Raw genomic sequence first — 21,137 nt, 5'->3', positions numbered from 1 at the left:
GGTAAGAATTATATTTGTTGGTTCCCTCGGCTCACCTTGTGTTTTTTTTTTTGTCTCCTAGGTGCCGAAATTCGGCGAAGAAATGATGGAGGCAGCGCCGACCCGAAGGATGCTGTGGAGACTGGTGAGTATGGCGCGGCGCTGCAGCTGGTGGTGCGGCGCGTGCAGAAATGATGTTCTTTACAGGTCCGGAGACGAGATGGATCCAGAATCAGGTGTGGAATAGAAATAAGTTCGTTTTCTAACCTTGTCCCTTTCTTTCCTCTTTGTTTTATGAGCTCCGGATTCGAGGCGGGCGTGGCAGAAGACTGGATGCAGGCTGCAGGCACGGTGAGCGTCACGCTGCTGGATGCAGAATAACGCGAAGCATGTATTGCTGGTCGGGCGTGGTTTAAATAGCCTCAAAAGTAGTCCCAGGTAAGAAGTCTCTAGAACCACACCCGAGTAAAAAATAGTCCCTGTAGAAAAATAGTCCCTTTCAGGCTTCATGTTGGATTGGAGTCATTTGCAGCATAGTTTGCCTGAGGTAAGAAATGACTATGAGCCTGGCGCCTTATGCGCCAGGACTGATTTCTACTATGAGCCCGGCGCCTAAGGCGCCAGGACTGAACCTAGATAGCCCCTAGCCCGGGCTGCTGAGGTTTTACTAAATGTCTAGATGCCTGCTCCCGGGGCTAATGGGCTTGGTCCGGATGCCTGGGGGTAGGCATCATGACACGTCCTCCCTCTTGTCCCCACGACTGAGGCCCAGGAATAGTGAGATCTGCAGAGCTGCACAGGAACAGGAGTCATCTGCTACATCTTCATTTTGAAGGTACTGTACAAAGTCTAAGAGAACTTACCTCTTGCTGTAGAGTTGCTTGCATCTTCTACTACTCACAAGTCTAACATCTTGTGGCCATACATTGTTTCATCTTTGTCTTCAAAGACTTCTGAAACATTGTGCAAAGAATTTTCTTCTTACCTTCAAAGAAGTGCTTCAGTCCATATAGACTCTTGCCTATTGACTTTTGCTTAGCTTATTTTAACGGAATGACTCTTATTGGGGGATCTGAAAGTATTTGCCTGCTAAAGAAATAATTGTGGTATCTTGTTTGCTCTAATAATCTTTTCCCTTTTGACTTGCTCTTAACTAATTCTGAATGTCAACAGTAATACATTAATGTCAACAGCACCCTACCAATTGAAGTCACCTGTTGGTGTAGGTCCTGCTGTATGCCATCCCAAACGGGTAGTTACTGATTCTGAACTTATGAGAGTGTGTATCATTTTGAAGTATATTTGTGTGGTGTTTTACTGTGCTCCCTTCTGAAGAAGGCTTACATTAACTGACTGGTAAATAAATTAATAATTGTTTTACCAAGAAACTCTGTGTGTAAGTGTTTGCTTGGATACTTGTCACTGTGAATCTCTGTGTAACTCCCCTACAGCTCACATTGACCCCTCTTGAGATAAACCTGGATACTCGTCCACACTACCAACCTGTGTAGTACAGACTTATACCAAAGGTTGGGTTACTACTGCTAGGAGGTCAGGGTTGTTGTAGTGCACCTTGAGGGTACTGCATACAATCGTGCCTAACACTGGTGCGTGCATATACGTAAACAGATGTGTGTGTATATACATTTTCAGTTCAACATTGTCTACATTTTATTTTTCACCGTTAAAGGTTACATTAACAGTATTGTTAGGGTGAATGGAGTTCATTTAAAAAATGGGGTTCATAGTTTATTTGTAGGCGATACCATTGGAGGCCTATGTTATGTTTTGCATTAAGGGCTGCTTTACCTTTGTTTTTGTATACAGTAGGGTTGCTTTACTTTTGTTTTTGTATGCAGCTTAGTTCTTTTTTTGTTTGTTTTTTGTTAATACATTGTTATGTTTTTCCTTGCTTTAGTGTTTGTATTTATTTGCTTTAGTGCATGTTGCAGTACATATACGCAGACATGATGAGTGTATGTTATGTGTGGTTATTATAATGTTGGCTGCATAGTGTTGCTTGAATTATGTCTTTCCTTGCTTGAGTGTATGTTTGTAATGTGCACACAGTCGGGCGAGTGCGTATTTTGTGTGTGGTTATGATAACGTTGGCTGCATATTGTTGCTTGAATTATGAATTTCCTTGCTTGAGTGCATGCCTGTAATGTGTAGGCAGTGGAGGTGAGTGTGTATTTTGTGTGTGGTTCTTGCTGCTTGAATATGTATGTCCTTGCTTTAGTGCATATTCTAATGTGTATGCAATGGGGGTGAGTGTGCAGGTTGTGTGTGGTCATGATAATGTTGGCTGCATGTTGTTGCATAAATTATCTATTTCCTTGAATGTATGTTTGTAACATGCACACAGTGGGGATGAATGTGTCTGTTGTGTGTGGTTGTTTTTGCTTGAATTATGCATTTTCTTGCTTGGGTGTATGTTAGTAACCTGTATTCAGAGGGGGTGAGTGTTTATATTGTGTGTGGTTGGCGTTGTTCACCAATGCGCAAGCATCATATTTATATATTGTTGCTCAAAGTATTTATATGCGTGTTTTACTGTATGTTGTAATGTGTATGCACTGGATATGTTGTGTGTGGTCATATCAGCTGTGTGTATGGGCGATGTGGCTGTTTTGCGTATGGTTGCAGTGTATTTGGAACTTTGTATTTTTTTCGGTGAAAAGGTTGGTTACAGGATGCTTCAATTCTGGTGCTGGTTGTCATTTGTTGCGTCATAGGTGGATAATCTTAAATTGCTAATATCTCAAAATTGCCCAAGTCGATTTTCAAATTTTATTTTCAGTGCATTCATTCCAGATAAAATATAGGCACCTGCCAAAAATTAGGAACATCGAAGTGGGCAATTTTGAGATGTATGTGCCAAAATACTTTTTTTTCTCCTATGGGGAAACCCCATGTTAAAAGCTGTTCAAAACAAATCAGAGTAGACTTTTTTAAAACTATAAAACCGTTAATGTAGAAGACATTTTGCATGCACAGACAGCTACCTCGACATAGTACTCTGGAATATTTTCATATTTTTTAATGATATGATATGGCATTTATAACATGCCTATACACAAGTGCTTAAAGGCGCGACGAGGCAAGTGAGGGGGAACAGAGGGGAGACAGACAACGATCCTACTAGGCCAGGTGCCATTCAGATCGTGCAAGTGCATGGGAAGGGGGAAGTGCGGGGGGGAAGGGAAGGGAACAGTGCAGTACATGGGATAATAGAATAAATAAACAATAAGTAAAAGTACGGCCAGCAGGTGGCAAGTGCAAGGGTAAGTGCAGACATCAGGTGTCAAGTGCTGGTAGTGGGACTGTAGAGGTACAGAAAACAGTCCCCAAGAGCAGGGGTTGCCAGGAAGGCAGTGCAGGTGTATGTGACTGGTGGGGGAGGAACGTGGGCACGAGATCAGAGGGTGGCAAGGTAACGAGTGCAGTTTCAGCCAGGAGGTCAGCAGGGCAGAGGAGGAGAAAAAGCAGAAGCGAAGAGAAAGGTTTTGAGGTGCTTACGGAACTGGAGATGATTCTCCTCAAGTTGCAGGGAGGCTGTTTCAGAGGGAGGCCCCAGCCAAAGAAAGAGATCTACCACAAACTTGTTGCTTGGAGAAGCGACTGACCCTGAGGGAGTTGGAGGCGGATGAGCGAAGAGCACTAGACGGAAGATATTTCAGAAGAGAGAGTTGAAGGTATTGAGGCCCCAGACCCCACAAGGCCTTGTGGACAATGCAGAGGGTTTTGAACTTAATCCTTGCAACAACTGGGAGCTAGTGCAGAGATTTCAGTCCTGGAGAGATACAATCCCTTGGCTTGAGGCCAAGAACAAGACTTGCAGTCCTGTTCTGGATGAGTTGCAGAGGGCAGAGAGTAGAAGCAGGCAGATTTAGAAAGTGGCTGTTGCAGTAGTCCAGCCTAGAGGGAACCAGAGCTCTGGGGACAGTGAACCTCTGGAAGGAGAGGAAAGGAAGAATACCTCTGTGGAGGTGCAGCTGGTAGTGTGACTTCTTAGAGACGTCAGAGATGTGAGGAGAGAAGGAGAGTGGTCGAAGATGACCCCGAGGTTTTTAGCCTTACATGTGGGAGTAGGAAGAGGGCCAGGAGAGCCCCTCTTCCTCTTAATGCAAGCCTTTTAATGTTTTTTTTAAAAAAAAGTTTTTATTGACATTAAGTCAAACAGAAAGCACAACCCCAATGCACCCCAGGTAGAGTGTCACACAAAGCATATAATAACAGCGCACCTAAGTCCGACCCACTCATGTCTCCCGAATCTCTCCACCGCATCCACCCTGGCCGACGCCCCTCAAATCCCAAATCATCGCATTGTCCCATCCCAGGAGTTTAAGTGAACCATCATCTAGGGCTTCAGTGAAATGCTGTTAAGTCCCACCGCCTAATACAGTCTGCATAATCCGAAGACTTCCAATGGTGACAGCGACGACACATCATCTGAAAGCTCAGGGATTTTACCAGATGTACCCCAACTGTGCCACTCAGGCTTGGCCCATCCGGGGCCCCCTCCCCAGGCCACCTCAACATCCAACCAGCGCATCCAATAGCCGTAGCCTAACATCATACATAGTCCCAGTCAATGAGCAACCATTAATCAAAGGCCCTGCGTAACAATGCGACAACAAAACAATGCAACACAACAAAAAGTACCTCTGTAGCAGCATTAGTCACCCACAAGTCAACCGTGCCATTACTCTGGTTCCCCTTAGCCCCCCTCAAGCCTCTCGCCAGGACAGTGACGTCCGCACAAAGGCACACTACCGGAGCATGCACATCAGACAGTTGGAACATTGCCTGCACCAGTGCATCCCAGGCCTCAACATCTAAGCTCCCTTCTCTCATCCCACTATTCACCACCCTATGCCAGACAGCAGACTCAGATAAGGTCCATCTTTCCAGGTCTGCCCACCAAACCTTTATTCTGGGGCCCTCGGTCAGTTTCCAAGCCATTGCGATCCTTCGCTTAGCCAGTACACAAAGAAGGTCTTCCATGCTTGTGATGTGTTTTCTGCTTCCTCCCCTTTGGATATTGGCCCAGCAAAAAGGCCTCTGCCGGCCAGGCGTACATCTATATCCCCCCAACCCCCAGTCACTTTGTTCTTCACCCCCAGCCAAAATCTGCCAATAAGACCAAAACATGTGAAAGAAATCAGCAACCCCATGTGCGCATCTCAGGCACTTCAGCATCCCCACTCCCCCAACTCCACAATCTTGATATCCTGTGAGGGGTCATTCTGGCCATGTGCGTAATATACAGTTGTATAAACTTGAATTTGGAGTTCCTTGAAACCCTTTTGGTGTACCCCAGTACACGTGCCCATTCAGTGTTGGTGAGTGGTCTACCTAAATCTACCTCCCATTGTGTGCATACTCCCAGGGTCATCTCCCCGTGCCTGTTCAGAAGTAGTTTGTACAATCGAGAAACCGCATGACCGCCTTCAGCCACATCATACATAGACTCCAATGCTCGATCCACCTCAATTGCCACCGAAAAGTCTGGCCATTGGTCTTCAATATTTCTCACCAGGCTCTGGTACATCAAATATTGGCCCGCATGGGAAATCCATCAATCTCCCCTCCTCCAGCAGGTCACCCAGCGTGACTAGCCCGTGGTCCTCCCAATACTTCCTGATCCTAGTCGTAAGGTCAGACCCTTTCCCATCGGCCGCCACAAGAAGAATGTTAAGGGAATAGGGGCCCAGGGTGCCCAACCTCCTCCAAATTCTACTCCACAGGGTCCTTACTTTTAAAATAAAATCATACATATACATTAACAGTTTGTCAGTACGGGCATTACAAATGTCATACATTATATCTACCATATTGTTTAAGCATCTACCTCATCATCATTCTGACGTTTTAAGTATCGCCAGAAATTGCCCCAAAGCTCCTTGGAGTCTGTAAACTGACATTTGTCTCTTCCATATCATTGGCTCGAAGGACCTCATACATGCAGTCAAACGTAGGGGCCTCCTTTCACATCCAGCGTATCAATATAGCCCTTTTCGCTAGCACAAAACCAAGGTTGACAAATTTCAGTTTCAGTGGATGCAGCTTCTTGACGTAGACACGTCGAGGGTTCCCACAATAGAGGCTGATCTACTACCTCCTCCAAGGCATGGCACACCGCTTCACAGTACCCTGACAGTGCCTGACACACCCATAACATATGTAATATTCCAGCACCCAAGGCATTGCATCTGGGCCATCTACCCTCTGATGAAGTGTACATTTTCATAAGGCCAGCTGGGGAGAAATATGTTCTATTCAGGATCTTGAAATGAATAAGCCTATACGTAGAGTTCAATGACACTGACCTTGTAAGCTTGCATATTTGTGACCAGGGTAAGTCTGTGAAGGTGGCTCCTAGGTATTTTTCCCATTTCCCCCTTATATCTACTGGTTGCGTCCCCCAGGATTTCTGCGCTAACTTATATAATGCTGATACAACAGTTTTTTTCACCCCCATGTTTGGCAGCAACAGATAGTTAAGGCATGTATGTGATGCAGGTTCTTGTGGGAACCCGGGCCACACTGATGCCATGGCAGAGCGGATCTGATAGTATTGGGGTCTACGAAGTGGTGTGTCCCTAATGTGTACCTTAATCAAGTCCCATGTGACAAAGGCCCCCTCGTGGAATAAGTCACCCAAGTTAAGAATGCCAGCCTTTCGCCAATGTGCTGCCAGTGATTCATCCCGTGTTGGGCTAAAAAAAGGTATTCCCCAGATCGGTATAGCCTTGTTATATAGCACTGCGCTCTTGGAATGCCGCGTTAGTCTGGTCCAGGCCACCTGTGTAGCTGTTGCCAGGTCCAGCTGATGGGTTCATCTATGTGTTTCACCCGTGACCAAATGTATCAGAGATACCGGTATAGCCCCTTTCTTTCCAGCCTCATATGCGATGACTGCGGACCCCCGTCTACCAAGTATTTTGCATAATACGCCTGCGCCACTAGGTAATATAGTTCAGTCAGGGACCGACAGGCCCCTGAGCTCATACGCCAGGGCTAGTCGCTGCCATTTGACTCGAGTTTGTCCCTTCTAGATGAAGGAGGTGCACATTTGGGCTATTTTATTAAAAAGATTAAAAAGCAACCTGCCTTGCCATAGAGGTATATTGCAAAATAGATAGAGAAATGTAGGCAGGATGGCCATCTTTATTAACGCAACCCGCCCCATCAACGAGATTGGGAGATAACTCCACCTTTCCAGCTTGGTGTTAACTTTGGTTACGAGGGAGTCATAGTTAAGCGATTTAGTGAGACCTGCTGAACGTGTAATCTCTACACCGAGATGCTGTATGCTTGAGGGCGACCACCGCAACCCAAAGATATTGCCAGGTTTTTGTGTGTTGTCCTTCAGCGGGAAAACCTCTGACTTGCTACTGTTCAATCACAAGCCGGAATATGTACCAGATGCGACCCAGGGTCCCTTTATATACATCATTATGTCATCCGCATACAATGTAATAAGTTCCATCTGGCCAGCAATGCGAACCCTGGCAGACACATAGCGGCATGCATGAGGACAGCCAATGGTTCTATTACTAAAGCAAGCACCAGGGGCGACAGAGGACACCCCTGCCTAGTTCTGCTCTCCAATGCCAGTACAGGTGACCGTACTCCATTCACGTATACTCTGGCGTATTGTGTATACAATACACATACCCATTTAATAATGTTAGGGCTGAATCCATAGTTATGCAATGTTCTGAATAGAAAGGGCCAGTACACTGTGTTGCACGCTTTTTGCATGTCCAGTGACACAGCGACACCTTGACTGTCCTGTGGTATTTGCGCTATTATGTTATGCATCCTTCGTATATTGGATGCTGCTGATCTTCCGGGTATAAATCCAGCCTGATCCTCATGCACCATGTGTTGCTTCAATGGATTCAGTCTGGTTGCCAAAATATTTGCAAAAACCTTTGCGTCAGTGTTTATTAACAACATCGGCCGATACGACCTACAGTTGTCCAAAGGGATTTTATAGGGAATGTTGGTGGAAATGGTATAACAAGTAAGGCAATGCTACCACCGTGAGCAGGGCGGCCTTGGCCATCAACGACAGGGGCAGTCGCTGCCAGAACAACATCAACTTGAGGGCACCATCCTACATTCTCTGTGCATTATGTACATGGGAAGCCGCCATGGCATGCCTGACATAGACCCCCAGATATCTAAAGGTCTCCAGGTGGCATCTCAGTCCCAAGTCTGGCAAATGTACGTGGCTTTAGCCCTCAGTTCCGCCAATGGAAACAAGCAAGACTTCTCACGAATTATCCGAAGGCCGGAAAGCTCAACAAACTGGTCTATGACATCTAGAAGATGTGGTACATTCTCATCAGGTGTATGGACATAGAGGAGCATGTCCTCCACATACATTGAAATCAGTTGCGTAGCCCCATCAATTGGGATGCAAGCATCTGCGTATTCCGTTCACAGGAACACAGCAATGGCTCCTAGGCTACAGGGGAGCAGATGGTCTACATATGCTTCCTCGAAAATCTCGTAAGTTTTGGCGCCAGTGTTACCGCATTTGTTTTATAAATTTCCCTCAGCAGCCCGCCTGGCCCACCTGATTTGAAGAGAGTTTGCAATCCTGGACACTGGTGCATTTATTTTGCCGATTGTGGGTGCTTTTCAATTCACCATTAATGGACACATGTGGGTGGACAGGCCAACTTTTTTCAGAGAACCGACGCAACCCCTTGGTTTTTTTTGAGGTTGGCAAGCGTGCTCATGTATTTGGCTACCAGGATTTCTCAGGTTGTCATTTTCCCAGTGCAGACGCTTACTCACAAGACCACAAGCACTTGTTTCGTATTGTTGGGACTTAGTTTTCCAGGGAATATTTCATGACAGATTGCTGGGTTTAATAGGTGATCATCTTTTATACTTTGCCAGCATATTTATTGGAACATTTCCTCTCTCAGGTTATTTTTCTGGTGTTCATAACTTTTTTTAAAAGTCCAATGCTATTTTGTCTTGCGCACTTTCATCTAAGGAGTAGGTCTATTGAACTACATTTGTATATTTCACTTTAAGGTATATGTTCACTTACTGTCCATATATTCATAGGTGCCAGCTTTTGATTTTCGCTATGGGGGCAAAAGTACCTGGGCATATGTTATTTTTGCAGTGGGTCATTTCTTTCCCTTTTAGCTGCTGCTTAAATGTGGTTAGTTGGTGTTGTGCGAGGTATGACAACAGTCACCAAGAGACCTGCCATAAAACAAGGGACTTGTAGCACGTGGCTTAGCCAAAGTGTGTGATCCTCAGCAAATAATGTAATCACACAAAGCATTAACTAAATACATTGGGAGTTCTCAAAGCCTGCAATCTTTTATACATAATGAAGAGAAATAGATATTTTTACAGCTGCAGTGACATCGAGGGTGAACAATCACTGGTGACCATGGTTCTCCCATCCATGCAGTAACCAGGACCCACCCAGCTTAGCTTCCAAGTGAGGAAAAGGCCAGCCCCTCAGGCCATGGTGCCTAATAAGTGAGGCATTCTTACAAGACCACTTGGAGCAACATGTCCTGAGGGGGCCAGCCACTTGCACACATTGAAGCTAAGCAGTACTGTGCGTGTATTCATGGGTGCCAGATTTTGATTTTTGCTATGGGTGCAGAAAGTACCTAGGCGTATGTTATTCTTGCAGCCTGTCATTTTTTTCCTGTTTCCGTGCTGCTTAAATGTGGTTAGTTGGGGTTGTGCAATGTATCACAGCAGTCACCAAGAGACCGGCCAGAAAACAAGGGGCTTGGAGCACGGGACAGGACATTTCGGTGTGGCCAGTTAGGTGCACATCATTATGGCACGACCGTTTAGCCGGAGGTCCCGTTTGGGCGTGCCCAGTTAGACACAGCCTGTTGGGTGCAGAGACCTCTCGGCGCAAGGATGTTTTGGCGTGAGAGGTCTCAATTGACATGGCATGAACCTGCAGGCACTTTGCCTTTTGTACTTCTCGGCGCAAGGATGTTTTGGCGCGAGAGGTCACCATTGGCATGAACCTGCAGGCACTTTGCATTTTGTAATCTGGATTAAACGTGAAAAACATGTATTTACTGAAACATTATAAAACAGATGGGACATGTATTACACCGTTGTTGCAGGATTGAACATGCATTAAACATGAAACACATTTATTTACTGCAACATTATAAAACAGAATGCAACATGTATTACACCGTCTCTGGGCAACATTATAATACTGAAAAAACGAAATAAAAACACATTTGTGCTGAATGTTGCCTTAGAGAACCTGCAGGAGTTCAAGACACATCACTTAACCATTACTTAGCCCTTTACAATTGGATATATTAAATTGTAGGGTAAGTGTGAAATGTATGCACCATGAAGCACTAAGCAATTGTGGTTTGATCCATGTGGCCTCCTTCTTGGAAATGTTCACTCAATCACTGCATGATTTTAAGAAGGTATTTTGAGCTGCTCTACCAATGGGTTAACAATAGTAGTGCGTCTTCCATTGCATATGAGCCAGTGCAAACAAGACTTTCTTTGCAGCTCAAGGGAGGGACTTGCCACACATTCCCATTATTCCCTTAATATATTGTGCTACTTTTACACTTTGAAAACGGCAGGAGCAATTAGATACCACTGGTCTTCAGCTCCTTATTCTCACTTTCTGCAGCTGAAAAAAAATATTTTATGTTTTTCCCCATCCTCTGATTCTACACTATGTACCTCCTCCTTCAACAACTTACAGATCCCCTAAAGCCATTCAACCCAAATAAATAGAGGTGCAGGAGGAATCATTAATGTAGCCAAGTTACATGTGTTGCATATATTGTTATATGCCACACATCCCTTGTTATTTGGAGTATGATCATTCAAATTTCCTTTTTACTTTGCATTTTGGGACTTGTAGTACAGGACGCTTGATGGACAAAACAAAACTACAAGTCACAAAATGCAACAAAACAAACAAGAACTGGTTGGGCATCTTCCGAATTACATGAAGACATGTACCCCCCCTCCCTCCCCACACACACACACACACACTGACACTGAAAACTCACACTGGACGTGTCATAATGCTCACATAAACACATGTGTGCACACGCGTGCGCACACACTAACACTCGCCATCAGAGCAAATACACATTGCGTGCCCAATCCCTCACACACACCTTCACACCATGTACAAACACAGGTTCACATCAAACACACACACATTGCATGCACGTCCTCTCAGATGACATGCACACCCTCACACCACACATTCCACCTTACACTGCACTTTTATTAAAAAAGAGGACTACACAGTCTCTGGGCAACATTATAAAACCGAAGAAATGAAGAAAAAGAAAATCAGATTTATGCTGAACACTGCCATTGGAGAACCGTGGCCTGCAGGTGTTTGACATGCAGCACTTAATCATTATGCTATAATGATGTTATTGATTGGACTCTCACTCGTTTCATACCTAGCCTTTTAACATTGTACATATTAACTTATAGGCTAAGTATGAAATGTATGCCCTGTGAAGCAGCAAGCCATTGTGGCCTAGTGGTTAAATACTGAGGCTTGAACTCTGACAGACCAGGCTTCAAGGCTGTATGTTTTTTTATTTTGTATTTAACTAATTTGATTTAATTAAAAGAAAAGCAACGCAACTGGGAGGTGGTGAGGTTTGTTGCAGTGAAGTCTTGTGATCGTATTTGGCATGAGGGTGTTTAGATGTGGCTGCAATGTCAGCCACGTCCAAACATCCCTTGCGCCAAAATAACGGCGCCGGAATGGCTTTTGCGGCAAAAATTGTGCACCAAAATGGGCGCTGCAGCGGAATGGCTGTGCCAAATCGGCACGCTGCAAAATGAGGATGCTGAAAAGGGGTGTTCGGCTTGGAGCACGCTGCTTAACCAAAGTGTGGGGTTCATAGCAAATAATTTTGTCTCACTGTGCATTGCCTAAAAACATTGTTAGTTCTCAAAGCCTGCATTCCGAAGGCCATGGCCAGTGGTCTGGTAGCATTTTAAAATGCACATACGTCACTACTTACCATGGCGGAAGAACATGCTAGTGGTCTGGAAGTGTTCTAAAAATCTATGGAATTACAAAACCCTTGAAATTCAAGGAAAAATCTTTAGTTGCAGGGAATTTAAGGTGAGAACTTAACGCAACAAAACCCCTGAAATTTAGCTAAAGCCATCTTACCTTTGCGCACCCTGTTGCGCAGCCTATGACCATAATGATGACATCACAGATCACATCACTGATGACATCACTAGTTACATGTTGTATGTGAACACTGATGACATTACAAATCACATCACTGATGCCATCACTGGTGACAACACGAATTACAATGAATATAACTGATTACATCAATAATAGACATAACATAATTTATAAGTTAGCTCATGAAAAGTTTGATTACCTTAATAACAATTTAGGCTGTGGACTTGGCCATGACAAAGGCTGTGGTCACTGGCCAGTACCAAAGGCCATAGCTAGTCGTCGGCTAGTGTTTAAAAATACCAATGCGCATGGGTAAAAGCAATGCCTATTAGCCCATCACTGTTTTAAAATATACAGTGGGAAACGATGAAAGCTGTAGTCAGTGACCATGGCTAAAGGCCATATCTAGTGCCCATTAATATCTTAGAATATACAGTCGGCACAGCCAAAGGCCGTGGCCACTGGCTAGTATTGTGTGGAAGACCATAGCTAGTGGCTGGTTAGTGTGTATAATATACAGTGGGAACGGCTGAAGGCCATCTCTTATTGCATTTTATTATTTTTAAATATACAGAGGAGATGGCCAAAAGATGTACAAACTGATCAAGGTCAAATGCCATCTCTCGTAGCTCATTTATATATTATAATATATAGTGGGCATAGCCAGAGTGTGGCCGCTGGCCAGGATTGTGCTAAAGTCCATGGCTAGTGCCTGACCAGTGTATATAATATACTGTGGACACGGTTGAAAGCTGTATCCACTGGTAAAGGCCAACATATTTGGTTGGTAGCCTATTAGTTTTTTAAAATATTCAGTGCAGATGGGTGAAGGTTGTGACCACTGTCCATAACTGAAGGCCATGACTAGTACCCATTCATGTGTTCAAATATATTTGGCCATGCACACGGACCATGGCTGAAGGCCATGCTTAATGCCAGTTACTGTTGTAATGTAATTAGTGATGTGAGCAACTAAAGCTTTTTCCTTGAATATATTTATATATATATATTGAAAGTTCATTGCTGTACTCCATTTTCCAAGGTCTCCAAGAGCTTAGTGGTATACCCCACTGGGTGGAATATTGCTGACCCTCTCCTTCTCCTCCCTCAACCAATTGAGTGTGTGTGGGGCCGAAAAAAATAGAATAGAACGGCATAGCATTAGTACAAATTCTTGTGGAACACTACATGCGATTTTGAAGAAGGGGGTGTTAAAGTTACTGATATACATGCTAGTTGTGATTACTCAGGAATGATTACATGTTTAGACAGAATACTTCTTTGAGCCTTGTGTGTTGGACTTGTTGGTCTGTGTTATTGAAAAGAACAGAAAGGTTGAGGTAGTTCAAAAGAAGGGTGTCTACATTGTCCATATGTTGTTTTTCTTCAGTGGGGAAGCAGTTATGTCATTGCACTAGCATGTTTTGGTCAGATATACATTGCAAAACTTTGGGTTGGCTGTAGGCCATGGAAGTGACACTGTGGCTATATTCGAATTAGAAGCTTTCACCGCCCAGCAAGCAAGCTTTTGTGGCACACACATGTTATGAAATCACACCACTCACTCATCTGGTAGAATACATTTTTTTGCCTTGTTTATAGGTGCATATATTTATGTCATATTGTTTCAAACAGTACCAAAATTAACAATTACAAAATTCCCACAATGCGCACACACACATACCTTATCTGGTAACTATTTACAAATATATGTCATTCAAAGTAATCCATTTATATTTTCCCCGTAGGTGGCAGCAGAATATTTTAAGGACATTCATTTATTGTTGTTTGGAGTGGTGTGTTTGGCGGCATCAATTCAGAAGTGGAACCTGCACAAACGAATAGCACTTTGGATGGTTCTATCTGTGGGTGGTCAACCCAGCTGGTAAACATTTATGATTTACTTATTTTGTTATTTTTGGTTTATACAGAATAGGATGTTGGAACTCTTGAGTGTTTATAATGTGGGCGTGAGTAGGGATAGGATGCCGTAAGCATTGTTGGGCGATATTGAAGGATCGTACAGAAGAAACAAGCAGCCATAGGAAAGACAGCTAAAGCAGCACGTTTGAGCTTCAGGGTGGATTGAGCTCTTACTTTGGTGACTGAATGATGAACAGGTGTTTGCCATAATAAATATTAGTGTATATACACTCTTGTTGTAACATCTTTATTAATGTGAGAAGCATAACTAATGAATATTGTTGATGTCAGAAAGTATCACCCCACCACTTCTCACCCCAACTATGAAATTCAATTTGTGCATCAGATATAGAGGAAACAAACCTCTCATCTTCCATAACATGATCACAGTGACGGCTCAACCCCCAAACCAGTGTAAAGCTTTCAAAATGTGCAGTCAATTAAGATTTGAAACACTTGCCTGTATATATGCGCTATATAAATAAACAATGCAATACCAGACCAAGTACTCTGCGGCTAAATTCAGGAAGGGTGAACATTTCCCAAGGAAGTTTCAGGGGGTACTATGTATTGCATTAAATAATAATGGATTTCTTATATATCGCCACACAATATGTCTCAGAGCGCTGAAATAACAGAAGAGATTATTATCCCACAGAGTGGTATTCAATTTATCGACCTCGGAAAGGATGAAAGGCTGAGTTGACCTTTCCATTATTCAAACTTGCTATAGGCGCGAGCGCTTAGCTCATTGTGCTATCTGGCCGGCTCTAGTGACGAGTAATCTTTCCAACACTAGAAGAGAAGAGCATATATTTAACCCCAATATCCTCATAAGTATGTCAGTTTCCTCCCATGGTAGATTTATACACCATTTGGTCACCAGTGGTAGATTATCAACCACTACCACATCATACCAGTGGGCTGCCTCACCTTCAGGAGCTGGGACTCACTGCAACATAAACTCTGGTGTTCTGGGTATGAAACCCAGAATTTAGCAGATAACCAATTTAACCTCTAACCAAAAATCCCAGAGATGCAGGCACTAGAACCACATGTGCATATAGGTTCCTATATTCCCACAGCCCCTTCCACATAGATCAGAGGAGGCCAAGCTAAAGTTGTAGATTTTACCTAATTTCCTTTCCCCTCCTATTTTGTGGGATCAGCACCACATTTGCTAGCTTTGAATATCGTTTTTATAAAAGACTGACATTATCCCCTTTGTGGATGCAGCCAGCGTGGGGGCTTTCTCAAGTACCCTGTTCTCAACGCTTGTGATTTAGCTGCCTCCCAACTCCCACTGTTTCCATCACTTGTTTCTCAGCATCCCTGCTAACCTTTGGCCTTGCTGGCCTGCCCTGTGCTGGCTGTTGACTTTGGACCTTTATGTCCACCACCACATCATTGGAAAAGTGAGAATTCTAAGGTTGAGGACCCTCGCATCCCCAACATGCCACTATACTGAATACCAGTCAAATAGATAAATCAGTGTATATAGTCAAAAGTAGATGTTCAATAAACCAAAATATTCAAGAAACTATGGGGTCGATTCATGGAATTAATGTGCGCCGAAAATTCCCGCGCAGAGGTGCCAAAACGTGCGAATCGCAGGAAAAGTGCGAAAATCGCAGTGCAAGTGCGAAAATCGCAGGAAAACCAGCACACAGCGATTCATGGAAGTCCGTGCGCGAGAAAAACATTGGATGTGCGCTAAAATGTGCGCCGTGCACGCCGGCGCACAGGTCATCCAACAGCGTGCGCCACGGCCACTGCGAAATCGCACATAGCGCGGCGCACATCACAAAAGTAGCCGGAACACGGGGCGTAACACTCGGAATGCGGAACAACGCATGAAAATATAGGCGTCACGGGGGAAGTACAGGAGGCAAGTGCGCGGAACGTCCACACGCTCGCCTACAACCCGTATTCATGGAATCGAATAGGGCAAACCAGCGCACGGTCAAAGACGCACACAGGGCCAAACAAGTATGCCACAAGAAAGCAGGCGGTAGCGCCCTTGCAACTGAAAAAAATGTGCGCCAAAATGTGCGCTAACAAAAAGCAACCATATACAGCCATGATGAATGGCCCATACAGTGGCCCTCTAGGACAAATGAGGTGCAAAGGGGCCCCGACAAACACGGACACCCGCTGTGTGAAAAATAGCGTGTGCGCGTGTTCCGGGTGCGCGGGAAGTTCCACACGCGATTAGCCTGGGTACGTGTACTTCAGGGGTGCGCGGGAAGTTCCACACGCGATTGGCCTGGGTAGGTGGGGGTGCGTGGGAAGTTCCACACGCGATTGGCCTGGGTACGTGTACTACCGGGTGCGCGGGAAGTTCCACACGCGATTGGCCTGGCTAGGTGGGGGTGCGCGGGAAGTTCCACACGCGATTGGCCTGGGTACGTGTATTCCGATGTGCGCGGAAGATTCACACGCGATTTCTGCAGGGTACGTGTATTTCGGTGGTGCCGGGGAATGCTACACGTGATTTGGCCATGTGGGTCCCCCCAGGTGTTCCCTCTACACCCTCCACGGCCCCTGCAGGCAGCCCACACCACAGGGTGCTACCCTGCACCCCTGCTCATGTCTCACAGGCAACCCATCCACCATGGCCATGCCCACCAGCCAACCCACATGTCACCTTGCACTACTGATCACCAACACATGTCTCCCGCCACCCCCACCCCCCAGCCACCAGGGGCAGCCTCCACCAGGCCCCCACTCATGTCTCCCACCACCCCCACCCCCCAGCAGTGCAGGGGAAGCCTCCACCAGGCCCCCACTCATGTCCCCTATTACCCCCCCCCCCCGCAGTGCAGGGGCAGCCTCCACCAGGCCCCCACTCATGTCTACCACCACCCCACCCCCCAGCCACCAGGGGCAGCCTCCACCAGGCCCCCACTCATGTCCCCTATTACCCCCACCCCCCCGCAGTGCAGGGGCAGCCTCCACCAGGCCCCCACTCATGTCTACCACCACCCCACCCCCCAGCCACCAGGGGCAGCCTCCACCAGGCCCCCACTCATGTCCCCTAATACCGCCACCCCCCAGCAGTGCACGGGCAGCCTCCACCAGGCCCCCACTCATGTCTGCCACCACCCCCACCCCCCAGCCACCAGGGGCAGCCTCCACCAGGCCCCCACTCATGTCCCCTATTACCCCCACCCCCGCAGTGCAGGGGCAGCCTCCACCAGGCCCCCACTCATGTCTACCACCACCCCCACCCCCCAGCCACCAGGGGCAGCCTCCACCAGGCCCCCACTCATGTCTCCCACCACCCCCAGCCACCAGGGGCAGCCTCCACCAGGCCCCCACTCATGTCCCCTATTACCCCCAGCCACCAGGGGCAGCCTCCACCAGGCCCCCACTCATGTCCCCTATTACCCCCACCCCCCAGCAGTGCAGGGGCAGCCTCCACCAGGCCCCCACTCATGTCCCCTATTACCCCCACCCCCCAGCAGTGCAGGGGCAGCCTCCACCAGGCCCCCACTCATGTCCCCTATTACCCCCACCCCCCAGCAGTGCAGGGGCAGCCTCCACCAGGCCCCCACCCATGTCTACCACCACCCCCATCCCACAGCCACCAGGGGCAGCCTCCACCAGGCCCCCACTCATGTCTACCCCCACCCCCCAGGGGCAGCCTCCACCAGGCCCCCACTCATGTCCCCTATTACCCCCACCCCCCAGCAGTGCAGGGGCAGCCTCCACCAGGCCCCCACTCATGTCCCCTATTACCCCCACCCCCCCCGCAGTGCAGGGGCAGCCTCCACCAGGCCCCCACCCATGTCTACCACCACCCCCATCCCACAGCCACCAGGGGCAGCCTCCACCAGGCCCCCACTCATGTCTACCACCACCCCCACCCCCCAGCCACCAGGGGCAGCCTCCACCAGGCCCCCACTCATGTCCCCTATTACCCCCACCCCCCAGCAGTGCAGGGGCAGCCTCCACCAGGCCACCACTCATGTCCCCTATTACCCCCACCCCCCCCGCAGTGCAGGGGCAGCCTCCACCAGGCCCCCACTCATGTCTACCACCACCCCAGCCACCAGGTGCAGCCTCCACCAGGCCCCCACTCATGTCTCCCACCACCCCCATCCCCCAGCAGTGCAGGGGCAGCCTCCACCAGGCCCCCACTCGTGTCTCCCACCACCCCCACCCCTCAGCCACCAGGGGCACCCTCCACCAGGCCCCCACTCATGTCCAACTCCTGTCTCCCACCACCCTCACCCCCCAGCCACCAGGGGCAGCCTCCACCAGGCCCCCACTCATGTCCCCTATTACCCCCACCCCCCAGCAGTGCAGGGGCAGCCTCCACCAGGCCCCCACTCATGTCCCCTATTACCCCCACCCCCCAGCAGTGCAGGGGCAGCCTCCACCAGGCCCCCACTCATGTCTCCCACCACCCCCCAGCCACCAGGGGCAGCCTCCACCAGCCCCCCACTCCTGTCCCCTATTACCCCCACCCCCAGCAGTGCAGGGGCATCCTCCACCAGGCCCCCACTCATGTCCCCTATTACCCCCACCCCCCAGCCACCAGGGGCAGCCTCCACCAGGCCCCCACTCATGTCCCCTATTACCCCCACCACCCAGCAGTGCAGGGGCAGCCTCCACCAGGCCCCCACTCATGTCCCCTATTACCCCCACCCCCCAGCAGTGCAGGGGCAGCCTCCACCAGGCCCCCACTCATGTCCCCTATTACCCCCACCCACCAGGGGCAGCCTCCACCAGGCCCCCACTCATGTCCCCTATTACCCCCACCCCCCAGCAGTGCAGGGGCAGCCTCCACCAGGCCCCCACTCATGTCCCCTATTACCCCCACCCCCCAGCAGTGCAGGGGCAGCCTCCACCAGGCCCCCACCCATGTCTACCACCACCCCCATCCCACAGCCACCAGGGGCAGCCTCCACCAGGCCCCCACTCATGTCCCCTATTACCCCCACCCCCCCGCAGTACAGGGGCAGCCTCCACCAGGCCCCCACCCATGTCTACCACCACCCCCACCCCCCAGCCACCAGGGGCAGCCTCCACCAGGCCCCCACTCATGTTCCCTATTACCCCCACCCCCCAGCAGTGCAGGGGCAGCCTCCACCAGGCCCCCACTCATGTCCCCTATTACCCCCACCCCCCAGCAGTGCAGGGGCAGCCTCCACCAGGCCCCCACTCATGTCTCCCAACACTCTCACCCCCCAGCCACCAGGGGCACCCTCCACCAGGCCCCCACTCATGTCCAACTCATGTCTCCCACCACCCTCACCCCCCAGCCACCAGGGGCAGCCTCCACCAGGCCCCCACTCATGTCTCCCACCACCCCCACCCCCCAGCCACCAGGGGCAGCCTCCACCAGGCCCCCACTCATGTCCCCTATTACCCCCACCCCCCAGCCACCAGGGGCAGCCTCCACCAGGCCCCCACTCATGTCCCCTATTACCCCCACCCCCCAGCAGTGCAGGGGCAGCCTCCACCAGGCCCCCACTCATGTCCCCTATTACCCCCACCCCCCGCAGTGCAGGGGCAGCCTCCACCAGGCCCCCACCCATGTCTACCACCTCCACCAGGCCCCCCAGCCACCAGGGGCAGCCTCCACCAGGCCCCCACTCATGTCCCCTATTACCCCCACCCCCCAGCAGTGCAGGGGCAGCCTCCACCAGGCCCCCACTCATGTCCCCTATTACCCCCACCCCCCAGCAGTGCAGGGTCAGCCTCCACCAGGCCCCCACTCATGTCTCCCAACACCCTCACCCCTCACCCACCAGGGGCACCCTCCACCAGGCCCCCACTCATGTCCAACTCATGTCTCCCACCACCCTCACCCCCCAGCCACCAGGGGCAGCCTCCACCAGGCCCCCACTCATGTCTCCCACCACCCCCAGCCACCAGGGGCAGCCTCCACCCGGCCCCCACTCATGTCCCCTATTACCCCCACCCCCCAGCAGTGCAGGGGCAGCCTCCACCAGGCCCCCACTCATGTCCCCTATTACCACCACCCCCCAGCCACCAGGGGCAGCCTCCACCAGGCCCCCACTCATGTCCTCTATTACCCCCACCCCCCAGCAGTGCAGGGGCAGCCTCCACCAGGCCCCCACTCATGTCCCCTATTACCCCCACCCCCAGCAGTGCAGGGGCAGCCTCCACCAGGCCCCCACTCATGTCTCCCACCACCCCCACCCCCCATCAGTGCAGGGTCACCCTCCACCAGGCCCCCACCCATGTCTCCCATCCCCCCACCCCCCAGCACTGTGGGGCACCTGCCAGCAGTCCCCCACCCATGTCTCCCACCACCCCCACCCCCGCAGTGCAGGGGCAGCCCCCACCAGGCCCCCACCCATGTCTACCACCACCCCCATCCCACAGCCACCAGGGGCAGCCTCCACCAGGCCCCCACTCATGTCTACCACTACCCCCACCCCCCAGCCACCAGGGGCAGCCTCCACCAGGCCCCCACTCATGTCCCCTATTGCCCCCACCCCCCAGCAGTGCAGGGGCAGCCTCCACCAGGCCCCCACTCATGTCCCCTATTACCCCCACCGCCCCGCAGTGCAGGGGCAGCCTCCACCAGGCCCCCACTCATGTCTACCACCACCACCACCCCCACCCCCAGCCACCAGGGGCAGCCTCCACCAGGCCCCCACTCATGTCTCCCACCACCCCCACCCCCCAGCAGTGCAGGGGCAGCCTCCACCAGGCCCCCACTCATGTCTCCCACCACCCCCAGCAGTGCAGGGGCAGCCTCCACCAGGCCCCCACTCATGTCTCCCACCACCCCCACCCCCCAGCAGTGCAGGGGCAGCCTCCACCAGGCCCCCACCCATGTCTCCCACCACCCCCACCCCCCCAGCACTGTGGGGCACTTGCCAGCAGGCCCCCACCCATGTCCAACTCATGTTCCCCAGCCAACATGTCATCACAATCTAGATCCCTGGTCCCTATGGTCAGCCTCCAAAAGCAAAACACCCACCCGAGTATTGCATCCACCCACTCATAATTGGCAATTACATGA

The 21,137-nt window shown here is 49.8% G+C and overlaps 1 protein-coding gene across 3 annotated transcripts in view; it reads left to right on the top strand.

Moving 5' to 3' along the window:
• The window catches only part of LOC138503670 (solute carrier family 13 member 1-like), a 989,022-nt gene that overhangs the window by 309,729 nt on the left and 658,156 nt on the right, over window positions 1-21,137 (top strand). For all 3 annotated transcript variants that reach the window (XM_069623570.1, XM_069623569.1, XM_069623568.1), the window contains one exon: window positions 13,957-14,093. In XM_069623570.1, the coding sequence (XP_069479671.1) occupies window positions 13,957-14,093 (137 nt within the window). The remainder of the gene's footprint in view (window positions 1-13,956; window positions 14,094-21,137) is intronic.

Source organism: Ambystoma mexicanum, chromosome 11 (genome assembly GCF_040938575.1).
Source record: "Ambystoma mexicanum isolate Mex_15411 chromosome 11, UKY_AmexF1_1, whole genome shotgun sequence".
NCBI lineage: Eukaryota > Metazoa > Chordata > Amphibia > Caudata > Ambystomatidae > Ambystoma > Ambystoma mexicanum.
This window is presented reverse-complemented; position numbering and strand designations above follow the sequence as displayed.